The 12,809-nt window shown below is 38.0% G+C and overlaps 1 protein-coding gene across 3 annotated transcripts in view; it reads right to left on the bottom strand.

Moving 5' to 3' along the window:
- The window catches only part of LOC125866815 (uncharacterized), a 38,894-nt gene extending 27,906 nt beyond the window's left edge, over window positions 1-10,988 (bottom strand). Inside the window, exons 1-2 of one of the 3 annotated variants that reach the window (XM_049547174.1) lie at window positions 9,980-10,988; window positions 4,487-4,602 (exon numbers count right to left, since the gene is read on the bottom strand). In XM_049547174.1, coding sequence (XP_049403131.1) covers window positions 4,487-4,602; window positions 9,980-10,788 — 925 coding nt within the window. In that variant the 5' untranslated portion in view covers window positions 10,789-10,988. The remainder of the gene's footprint in view (window positions 1-4,486; window positions 4,603-9,979) is intronic. The other 2 variants (XM_049547173.1, XM_049547172.1) reach the window with 2 other exon arrangements.
- Between the last annotated feature and the right edge of the window lie 1,821 nt (window positions 10,989-12,809).

Here is a 12,809-nt window from a genome sequence, read left to right as displayed (position 1 = left end):
GCACAGCCACCTTTCTCAGAAACCCATCTGCTTTTTTATGAAGTTCTCCAATATCCATCTGTTGCAATGTGCTAAATAAGAATCACCGAATTGACATGGTTGTCTGCCTTCTCCACATCTAGTTTACATAAAACACCTGGTTCCCCTTGTAAACCTCCAGTCCAGCACCTCATTGGCATGAGGGATTCATTTGTAATTTGCCTTCCTTCAATGCAGATTGCTGCACAGAAACCAAATTCCACATCACGCTTTTCAACTTCTCAACTAGAAGTATGTACATAATTTTATACACACTTCTAACAAGACTATTGGTCTGAGGTGTATTAGCCTTCAGCACCTTTTTTTTTTCTTGGAACCAAGGCCATATGAAGAGGCATTGCAAGCTCTGAAAAACTTGTAGGTTTGTTAAAAGTAGTTCATATCTCTGATTAAGTCCTCTTTGATAATGCTCCAAGTTTTTTGGTAAAAAGTCAAACTGAAGCCATCGGCCCCAGGGCTTGAGTTTTAACTAGGGCATACTTGTGAAATACAACCTGAGATTTTCTATCAAACTTTTGAACAAACACGACATGGAAAAGATACCCTGTTGTTTAGCAGCCATTCTCTACTGCCTTTATCACATAATATCACTTTTCCTCCCTTGCTTCCTTCTGCTTTGATTTCTGCCCAAGAAGCCCATCTATTTCCCATATTTGCCTCACTAAGGAGTTCGAAAAATCCCTAATCATTGTCTCTTGAAAGTGCAGAATATCGCGGTACTAACATTTTAATGTCCCTCCTCTTGTTGGTTTGTTCAACGCCCTATTATTCCAACTCAAAATCTTCATCTTCAATGAATTATTGCTTTGCACTTCTTCCCCCTTGTTACTATCAGAATTCAGACTACAGTGTGACTTTTTTTTATTTCAGCTGATTATTCTTCTTTTTGCTGGTTGCTCTGGGCTCAGGTTGTGTAATCTCTGAACTCTCCGTTCCTCCATCTTTAAAACTTTCCCTATATTGGGTTTCTTCTATGTGGAGCCTTCTTTTTTCAATCCAGACTCAATCTAGGGCACTTCTGTCATCTGTGGCTCAGTTCACTTATTCTCTTGAACCGTTCCTGTGTCCGTCTTTGAACCAGCTGTTGGCTAGTATGCAGTTTAGTTTTTTACAAATTTCAAATCTCTTCCTCCACGTGTACCTTTGAGTCAATACGCCTATTACCCCTTGACCGAAGTTTCTGGCACAATGGTTCACTACTCTGTCGCTGATGAACACCCCCTTGCGGGGAACTGTCCTTTGAGCCTTTTCAATCCTCGTCGACTCGTCTTTTCTTGATTTTCACATTGTATTTCCACCCATTGACGACGATACCCAATTTTCTTGGTGTATCACCATTGGTTTGCTTACACATACTCGAGCCTATTTAAATGTACCAACCTTTTTGTTTCTTCATCACCCCCAAGTCTGACTCTAATGGTTCAGAAGATAGATTCGGACTACACATGCAATGGCATTCCCTCTACAATCATCCATTGGTTCTTGCACTTCTTCGACTATGTTTGTCATCTGTGACGACCATTTCAGGATTAATCTTCTCCCCTTCAGTACCGACACTCCCTTGCCTTAATTATTTTTCTGCCTCATGCTTGGACGGGAACTCAAACAGAAAACGACCATCCTGTATTTAACGGACCTTGATTCGTGTCACTACCTTACACAATCTTTAAAACCAATCATGTAGTGTATGCCAGTTATTGGGATTAAGCTTGTTTACGGCTCCTACCAGACATATGCTCAAGTTCTCCATCCTTTTGTCTATTGAATCGATTTCCACCTCTATCTCTTCCTCTTTTTCTTCTTTATTTTTGACCAGTTTCACTTCAATATCCAGACACTATTTCACTTCTGTTACTTCAATGAATGACTTTGTCTTCTACACTGCACTGTTTTCCGATTCTCTCCACAAAATTCAGTAGTGTTACTGTTATATCCATCCATTCCACTCATTTATCCGCTCCTGGATTATAACTAACCCCTAATATTTCCCAACCAAGATTCTAGCCTTGCATATCTTCCAAATCTTTTGAAGCTTCGGTAAGTATACACATAAGATTGTACCTTCCTTCCCCATCTTCCACCCAGATTTCCCTTCCCCTCAGTTGCTTTCATCAACCTCACAAAACCACCTTATATTATCCTCATCGGCTTTGATTCTTCTAGTAAAGCTTCGTTCCTTTCCACAAGTCCACCAGTTTGACGAACTTGGTGCCAACCACAAAGTATGTTTGTCTCTCCATTTCCACCTGTAAGGGAAATCAAAGGCATTTCTCATTGCCATAATCTAGGTTTAAGCTTACTCTTCCCTTCGATGATCTCTCATGGTAGGAATTTTCGAGACTGGAGAAGAGAGAGAATAGGTAGACTCATCAGAGAGAGGTCAGAAATGTTTAATGAGACTGACACGAGTTTCAAGAGAGATTTGATCATAATTTTGATTAAATTATCTATGTAGTAATGGAGTCGAGGTTAGTTTTAGAATAGATATGATGAAGTTGTCTGTCGAATCTATAAACGATGCAATGCATGTCTCAACTACTCTGCACAAATAAATAACTCTGGTGAATTTCGAGTATTCAAGTGACTAGTCACGTACAAATGGTGAAGGTTCTGATTGATGTATAACAAAAAGAGTAAAGTTGTGGTTTTCTCACAAGTACTGGGATATATGGAAAGGATAAGAAGATATTTGAAGATCTTCCCTGTGACCGTAGAAAGATTGGCAGCACTATATTTGCAAGATATACCTCTTGGGATTGCAACTTTCTGAAATGCTCATATTTTCTACTTTACCGGCGCCGTTGAATCAACCTCCCACGCGTCTCCCAGGAGATCATCACCTTCGACGAGATCTGACCACTCGCCGGAATGAGCCTGTTCTAGCTAGTTTTTTGGTGTCTTTTTTGTTCACAATCTACTCATCTCATGATTTTGAGACAACTCATATATTTTTTGCAAGTTTCCGATATTTTTTCAATTGTTCCTTTTCAACTGAGGTCGCCCAGATGTCCAAAGCAATCCTTACCAATTTTCTTGAAGATATCTTCACCAAGTCTCTCACTGGTCCTCGTATTAATCACACCTGTAACAAGCTCGGTACATATGACTTGAATGCACCAGCTTGAGGAGTGTAAGAATAGGAGTAGGAACAAGAATAGTATATAGAATCCTACTTGAAAAATGATTGTAATGTAGTGTCCTAGTTGGAAAAAGAGTAATGTAGTGTCTATAAATTGGGTCTCAATGTAATAATGTTCACTAATATTTTTCTCTTATATTTCAGACAGAAGTTAAATGTAGATAATGCTTTAAAGTAAAGGGATAGATCTGGCCATTTTCCCTGAAATAAAAGCTCTAATCTATGCCAGAGGGAGAAAGAGAAACTAGAATAAGAGAACAGAAACCAGGTCCTCACATAGTCCCCAAAATTGACACAAAAAGGAGGTTCACATATGTGATAGATCCTCAAAATTAGACTTCATACACCAAAAATGTTTTCTTAAACAAAGGTATTTGTGCTTGGAGAACCTAATGAAAACCTTATACCTCCTAAGGAGGTCCTACCATAGTGTAAATGCTTATTAGTGGGAGTTTCCTGATTTGGTCGTGCTAAGATTTGAAAAATAATAACAAATGATAAGTGATTAAATTTTACCTTATGGTACACACTTATCCTAGTAATTCAAAGCAATTCCATTTAGCTTATTTAAAAAAAAGAGGGAATTTCTAAGTATCGACAAGTAGAAAACACATTGGGAAGAGCTATTCTGTGGTTCAGCGTCAGGAGAAGGAAAGGATTCTAGAAGGCTGGACTCTTGAAGAAAATTTGCTGCTAACTTTCAAAGTGCATCAAGTGTTAAACACTGGACTGATCTAAAGTGACAAGAAATCTCTATACCTCGGGTAGGCAGATGAGTAGATAGAGTGTGGCTCTAAGATTGCCTTTCGATTACCGAAAATCCTTACCCTCCAACATGGGCAGGCAATTTGCTTTTACACTCTTTAGCAAAGACTTGCAACAAGTTGGAAATCCTTACCATCCAAAATGGGTGGGCAATTTGCTTCTACATCCATTTAGCAAAGACTTAAAACCTCGATTTATGCAGTCTTCCTTCACATTCATATTTGGTCCTCTAGGAGATATGCATGACTTCTGCATCTCTCTGCATGATTGATTTGATAAACAAATCGAAGCTGGCAAAATATTATTAATGCTCTACTACTGTATATTCAGTTGAAGCATAATTGATTTGACAAAAATGTTGCAGCTTCGAAATATTATTAATGCTCTACAACCTTATATTCAGTTGAAGATTCCACAATATTATAATACTTAAAACCCTATCCTCAAACCAAAGATGGCTTTCATTCAAAGCAATATTCTCAGAAAACATGACTTATGAATCAATGACAGAGAAGTATAAACTCTATTTTTTATTAGTCATACCATGAACAAAGAACTCTGAGTCGTCATGCCTGCTAAAAACTTCAACAGAAACTCTTCCACCACCTCCTCCAGCAAATCCATTACCCCCAGAAGCACTTATTTTGCCACCTCCTATCCTGCTTAGAAAGAAAGTCAACTTTGAACACATGATACTACCTCAAAGAGATATGTCCTCACTCATCGGATAGCATAACTTAAACAATACCAAAATGTAGCATATAGGGAGACTTGTCATAAAAGAATGACAATCCACACTAGAATTTTAGAGGGTGTTTGGATTGGCTTATTTTTAGGCCCAAAAAGTATGAAAAAAAGAAGCTAAAAGTTGGGTAATCCTAACTTATGGCCCTTTACTTTTATCTTATAAGCCTTTTTTAAAATCCAATTCAAATACCCTCTTAATCAGGCAAGCAGTGTATTAGATAGACTGAAAGCAGAAAAGTTTACTGTGGACACTATATTGTGATTTTCTAAAAGTACAATAAGAAGGCACTCATATAATCACTTGATAATGATTTTTGCTTTGTTGAATTCTTGCAAACCGCCTCATATAAATTAAATTGTTAGGGACTAGTTATCTAATCAAGTCTTAAATACGCCTCACACCTGTCAGCCTAAATATTTTCTTTGGCGAAACATGTGGACATATTCTGTTTTTGGCCGGCATGAAATCAAACTTAAGACTCTACCAACTTTAATAAAGTGGAAAAGGGTAGAAGGGCGGGCCCACCACCTCTGAGTTCCAAAAGTTACGGTTGGCCCAAAAAGTTGGTTCCAGATGAATTTCTCGAAAGTCAAAAAAATATATTATGTGAAATAGTTAGAGCATAAGAGTTTGGATGAAGTGGTTTTTAAATCTTTATAGACCCCTTAGTATGTCAATATCCGGAGGTCAAGAATGACCAAAAATCCATGATAAGTTTTTTAAAACACCTCATCCAAAGTTTAACTGTTGAGATATGCTTATCAGTGTTTTTTATTAGTATATTTATCAGTATTGTTAAAGAATCTCTTAAGGTCTGTTTTGTTTATACCTTGAAAGTTGCTGTGGAACAGGTTAAGCGCTTTGTTTCACTTAACCACTGCTTTAGCAAACATGCATCCTTGCAAAAAGTCTAAAACATCAAAAAAATCTTCTGTTTGAGCTAATAGTTTTTGCTCACACCAAAAATAAAAATAGGCCTAAACAATTCATATTAAGAATCTGTAAGCTGCTTTGGCAATGGGGCAGGGCGGGACGGGTTTAAGATTGTGCGGGGCGGGTTGAAGTGGGTTTTTTAAAAAATTAATGTGGGGTGGGGCGGGTTGCGGGTATATGTGATTTCATGTGGGTTCAAACTAATTTTAACTTCTTACATGTTATAAGAGTGATAGAGCATTATATATTAATATAATTTCTTTAAAACTACAAAAATATTCAAGATAGTAAATGAAAATGGTCCAATAAAAAATAATAAAATTTCTTACATGTTTCCAATTGACCTCTAAAAAATAAAATTTTAAGTCACTATCCTATTAAATTAATGAAAAAATGAATTTATTTTTATGAATTTTATTTTTATTATCAAACTTAACTAGAAAAAGAAAATATTAAAAAAGTTATACGGAGTGGGTTCATGCGGGGCGGGTCTATGCGGGGCGGGGCGGGGCGGGGTGGAGCAGGTTGAAAATGAAAAAAGTTGTTATGTGGGGCGGGGCGGATTAAAAATTATGCGGGTTAAGCTCAACCCGCCTCACCCCCTCCCCGCACCACCCTATTGCCATCCCTACTACTTTGTACTCCTTCAAAACACCTCTTGTTCCTCTCGATCCGAACTGACCACCAAATACAAGCCGGGATAATCTTCCATTTCTCCTCCTTCTTACTTACCATGCCATCCTTGTTCCAGCATCTTAGGACACACGCTATGCTTCCAAGTTTAACCCATCTGATCCCTTTTAGGCATATAAACATCTTCCATAGTTGGTCTGTCCACTTGCAATGCAAAAAAAGATGGTTGATTATCTCAGTTTGTTCCACGCATAGAAAACACTCAGCGACTAATTGATGACCCCTTTTACTTAGGTTTTCCTGTGTCAAGGAAGATGATTTGGAAGCCAAAGATTCCTTACAAAGTTAATGTAACACCTCAGCACCTAACAATCCTGAACGAAATTTTGGTGAACCACGGAAGGGTTCACGGACAGTGAAAGGAACCATGATCCGTCGACATGCTCGTGGTTCACACCCACCCAGAAGTGTGCTGGACCACGGGACCCTTCATGGGCCGTGGGAAGGCTCGTGGATGTGAGGCAGAGCCACCACGATTCAGGCATCAAACCACGGAGCCCTCCACGGGCCGTGGTCTTGATGACGGGCCGTGGATGGGTCTGTCGTCCTGATCCAGTAGACCCCCAGCCCAAGTGAAGAACCACGGTGGCCTTCACTGTCCGTGGTCCTTCACACGGTCCGTGGTATGGCTCGTGGATGGACCTCCCAGAACCAGTAGACCCTGGCCAAGAACCACGACCCACTTGACGGGCCGTGGTCCCTTTGACGGGCAGTCAGTGGCTCTGTGGAAGGGCCTCGTCAGCTTTTAAGTCAGGGTTGTTTTGGTCTTTTCCCCTATGCATTAGGCATTAAACTACATCGTTTAATACCTAAACTACGTCGTTTTACTCCGCTTAAGCCTAATAATCTAGTCAGAACCTAACCAAAACCTTTATTCACAAAAAATCATCCAAACTTAGAGCGAAAAGAAAAGAAAGAGGCGCCAGTTTTCCCAAGAATAGTCAAAAGGTTTGCTTCAAGTTTCAGCCCCGAAATCGAGGGATTTCTCCGTAGATTTCGTTACCAAGTATGTGGGATTTCACTAGTGAGTTACTTTCATCCACTAGGTCCCTAGAATTTAGCCAGTTCCTTGATTCTCCATATATTATTAGACTTAGGGTTTTTAAAACCTTGGATATATACTGTGATTTAGCTGTGGTAGTATCCTAAATCAACATAGCATGTTTCTTGGAAACGTTGTTTAGTTCCTTGTATGAAACTCAGAACCCTAGTTTGTATAAATTCTCTTAGTTCATGGATTATACTTGCTAGGTCAGTTAAACAGATAATCATGCCCCAGATTTCGAATGTCACATTATCCGTACATAAATGTTGCATTCACAGATTGCATGTTAGTATTTTGAGTTATTCAGTATTCCAGTTACATTTGTGTCATATACATATTAAGTTGGGAATAGACTTAGCACTGAGTTGGACTAGGTTTCAGCGTACCCCTCATAGTCCCAGAACTACGTGCCCCCGTAAGAGTATAAGTCCCCTCTTTTGGGCATCAGATTAGTGATCACATCAGTCATGTCTTTATACCCCTAGCAAGGTATATTGGGTCCTCTCGATGGGGCATATGCATCGAACTCCACGTTTAGCTCACGTGATTTTATGTCGGTTAATAGTAGCTCCCACAGTCAGACTCTTAGTGCATTTGACCGATTTTCAGTATGTACTTCAGAATTCAGTTTAGCATGTCTTGTTCATGATTAGTACTTGGTCATTGCATTCAGTTCAGCATTTCAGTTATGTTTTCAGTATGTATATTCTTGCTCAGTTTACAGTATTGCTCAGTTATGCCTTGTTTCAGCTTATATATATGTTTGTTCAGCTTAGTATCTATATCCTGCATGCTCAGTACTTTCAAAGTACTGATGCATACTCTACGCTACATCCTTTTATGATGTAGGTTCAGGTACTCAGCATCCAGATCGCGCTTAGATCGATTCTCGATCCGCACTCAGCAGCTTCAGTGGTGAGTCCTCATATTCCGAGGACAATAGACATGCTTTCATTTTAGTCTTCTTATTCAGTTTTCATTTTTGTTAGAGTTAGCTGGGGCATGTCCCAACAACTCAACTCAGTTAGAGGCTTTTTCATACATAGTAGTAGTATCGGCTTGACTTGTTAAGTTTGAACTTTCAGTGTTATTAAACTTGTAGTATGTTTTATACATTCAGACTAGATGGGTATTCCCCATTTTCCAGTTATCTATTGTTTAGCTTCCGCATAGTACATGTTTTATTCAGTTTTTCTCAGTATGCTTGATCTATGCCATTTGTAGTATGTTTTATACCTTCAGACTAGATGGGTATTCCCCATTTTCCAGTTATCTATTGTTTAGCTTCTGAATAGTACATGTTTTATTCAGTTATTCTTAGTATGCTTGATATATGCCAGTTACAGGGTTAGCTTGGGGTCACTCGTGATCCTAGGTCCCGTGTTACGTCAAGGGGGTAGCCTCGGGGCAGGGGCAGTTAACTGCTTCACTTGGCTTTTGGCAAAAGAGGCTAAGATACTTTCTACATTGGGGTATCTCCCATCAATCTAATAAAGCGAAGATATACAAAGATATTGACCACAGTCACTAATGGAAAAGACAACAATATGTTCACACCAGCCACCCGGTAATGGTTACTTTGTGTAAAGATATATCTCCTAGAGATTTGTTCCTTTGGCTTATTAGAAACTCAGAAAATGTTTTCATCTCTTCATATTTATTTGCGTGACATCAACTTTAGCTTTTGGTTTCATATACTTAAACAGATACACCATGCAATCATGTGGGTTTTGTCAGGTTTGGTGCTAAGTTCGAGTATATCCAGAAATGATAAATATAACAGGGAATAGATTGTCCCAGTAAAATTGAGCTATAAGCCTCCAATCCAGAGTATGTGAGGAACTTTCAACAGAGAATTCTGCTATGAAATCTACAATGATTTGGCATTTCTATTTGCTCAACTCATCATTTTCCATTTAATAAGATAGGGTCTCCTGTAGTTTCTTCTTCTTTTTCTCTAATTAGAATTCTTTTTCAGTTTCTAGGTCGAAAAAGGGGATAAAGTTTTTCCCCAGCTCTCCTAGGAAAACAAGTTGTACTCCCTCATACCTTCCACACCTCTTCAGAAAAACTCTAATTTAATGAAGGAAGCATGACCCCCTTAAATTGAAACTCAATAAGAGATGTTTAGGCTTATATTCCTACTAGTCTAATTGAACCTTCAACCAGCAACTCTGTGTTTAAAATAGGGATTACCCCTCCAAGAGGATTAACAATGTTTTAACTTCCCCTCTACATAACTCAACCTCCCAACTCGACGGTTGGCAATAAAAGTCTCTATCACTAGAACAAGAATCAATTGTCAAAGAAGACAGAGGGACAATATTTATGATGGGAAAACATGCATACCATCTTCAGACAAACATAGTTGGCCTGTAAAGTGTAAGGCGAAGTATAGGTGAAGAAAATTGTACATTGTATGGTTAGTTAAAAGCTAAACACAACCAGTTCCCTATATAAACAGGTACTGGCTGGTAACCAGCAAAACTTCAGAAGTGACATGCTACAGTCAAACTGCACTAGTAGTGTAGAAATCTTTTGTAATGTCAGCATATATAGACGTTAAATGAAAAATAGTATACTCAACAAAGAACAAGAGAAGTTTGTATTATATTACATTTTCTTGGACTTGATGTAAATACTGCCACCAGAGCCACCACCTCCTTTGATTCCAGCATCCCCTCCATCAGCCAAAAGAGTTCCGCAAGCATCGAAAACGTTGTTGACGTCCAACCAGATCTTCCCACCCCCATTACCTCCATAATTATCCTCCTTATTAGTACTCTGCCCTTTACTTCCATAGCTGAAAGGTTGTTCCAATGACTTCCAAGAATAAGTATCTCCTCCCCAAACGTCTTCTGGGAGCTTCTTATTATCCATAACACAGCTGGCCCCTCTACCCCCATGGCCTCCACCACCACCCTGATAATCCTTAGGTGTTCCGGTTGATTGCTCCGGTGGGTCACCGGCTAATCCCGTTACATTTATGAGGGACCCACTAATGAAACTCGCATTTCCTGCCACTATATACACCGAGCCAGCTAAAATTCTGGCATTGGCCTTAAGCTTAAGGTTTCCGGTTATGTTAATGGTAATGGAACAAGAAGGAACCTGGCAACTGAGAAGAACCCCTTGAAGAATAAACAAATTTCCTGTTCCTTCAAGGTACACATCACGTGTGAAATTGACGTTGTAATTGAGCTGACATGTTGTGTTGAGTGAGCCAATACCTTGCAATTCATGGCATGTGAGTGAGGGAGGGTGGGGTGGTGGAGAGGGTGGTGGTGGTGATGGGGGTGCATAGTCGGCTTTGAATGGATCGGAATCGAAATTGTAATCAAGAATTGAAAAATCAGAAAGTGATGCTGAAACAAAGAAAAAGCAAACGTGGAAGAAGACGAAAAGGTAAATCAATGTAATGGCCATAATATATATATAAACTCATCAGACACGAGAAATTGAGGGGAAAGTAATGATTTCTGCAGTGACAAAATAGCAGAATTTGATTGAAATGGAAATATAATTTATGGGGAGAAGAAGAGAACAGGTGGAGGAGAGAAAAGGGGCTTGCGAAGAGTTCGGTGGAAAGAGAAAGAGACAGGATGACACCTGCACTTTCCATTTTGTTTCTCTTTCGATGAAAATTGAAATTTGCCATGGAGATGGACCATCAACAAGTTTTCTCACCTCAACACAACTTACTACTTTATAATGTCATTATGGACCCACCTAGTCTTTTCCCTTATGGGACAATTTCATCTAACTGATTAGTTAAAGACCAAATAACACAAAGCGCACTATTACTGTATGCTAAATGTCACACGAGAAAATCAAATGAAAGGTGTCAATAAGTCGTTGGTTTTTTGTGACTCTTTGATCAAAAAATGATCAAATCCACTTAAAAAGGTAATTAAGTTACTTTGTGAACAAATTAACATTTTCAAAACTTTCTAATCTTTTATAAAATTCAAAAAATCACTACATTTTAAACTTTCAATTTAAAAAAAAATATTAAAAGAAAATAGAATTTTCTCTCTTCTTCTTCTCTTCAACGTTCTTCTCTTCTTCTTCTTCCTTAGAAAATCCGATCATTCTCCCCCATTATCTTCCTCCTCATCTCCGGTCGTCACTCTCTCTCTCTTTCTGAAGTGAAGGTCGTGTTTGATTTAAAACGGGTAAGTCATTTTCTTGAAAGATTTTACAATTTCGAACAACACACTCTTGATACTAAGTTCTTTTCTTGAATTAATGAACAAGAAATCGCTCTATAGATGTGAAAATTGAATAATAGTGCAATGGTACATATTATTTTTGTTTTTGAAAGAAAATCGACAAACCAAAAAAAACCCTAATTTTTAGGAAATGTATATGTGAAGAGTCATTTTTGTTGTTGTTCAGTGAAGAGTCCTTTTTGTTGCTTTTGTTCTTCTTTTTGTGATCATTTTGTTCATATGATTGTAGAATTTTAGTTTTGTTCAGTTGTCCAACATTTTGTTCATCTTGTGACGTATGTTGCAACATATTGATGATATGTTGGTACATATTCCAACATAGTTATCATATGTTGGAACATGTCACCTATGTGTTAGAGCAACAAAATGATCATCTGTGTCAACAAAAGGTACATATGTGGCAACAAAATATTCATATGTGTCAACATAAGTATAAATTGTTACCCTTATTATTTTATAATCAGTTGTAAACTTTCAAACTTTTTTTATTTACCTTGTTGATAAAATGTCACAAGGAGCTTCATCTGTGGCAACAGCTCAATTTTTTGCTAGTGTTGCTTCCTCATCTAATATCAAATGCTCTTCTTGTCCATGTGAAGGATGTGAGCAGCAACATGAATATTTTATTATTCGTACGTCCAAATGAAAATGTTATGGTTACTACCATTGATTAGATTTAGTTTTGATGGTTATGTATACCATTGACCTTTTTTGTTGATAAGTTGTAAAAAAAACAATTGGTGAAGTGTTATTGTTGCTGATAATATTAATGATTATTATTATTTTTATTTTGTTGGAGCATATATAGTCTTTGTTGTAAAAAAAATCACATAATTATCTGCATGTTCTCGAACAGGAAGGTCATATGTGGAGACATATATAACCTCTTTGTTGTAAAAAAAACCACAGAATTATGTGCATGTGCCCCAACAGAAAGGAGATATGTGGCAACATATGAAAATTTTTGAATTGTCGTATGTTGCAACATTATACTGTCGAAATTCAAAAAAATTAAAAAGGTAGTACAATCGTTTGGTGGGAAGGCTAGGTAATTTTTCTCTACTAACCTTCAATTTATAATGTTTGTTTGTTTTATCTTTTCAATCCTTACTCTTCTTTACTCTTTAATATTAATTGTTATTTCAGTATATTGATGAAATTTTCAGCCTCATGCGGGAGAGACGGTTGAGATACCCTGAGCACTATGATTCCACG

Source organism: Solanum stenotomum, chromosome 6, assembly GCF_019186545.1.
Source record: "Solanum stenotomum isolate F172 chromosome 6, ASM1918654v1, whole genome shotgun sequence".
Lineage (NCBI taxonomy): Eukaryota > Viridiplantae > Streptophyta > Magnoliopsida > Solanales > Solanaceae > Solanum > Solanum stenotomum.
The sequence above is the reverse complement of the archived record's forward strand: the minus strand, read 5'-3'. Positions and strand labels throughout refer to the sequence as shown.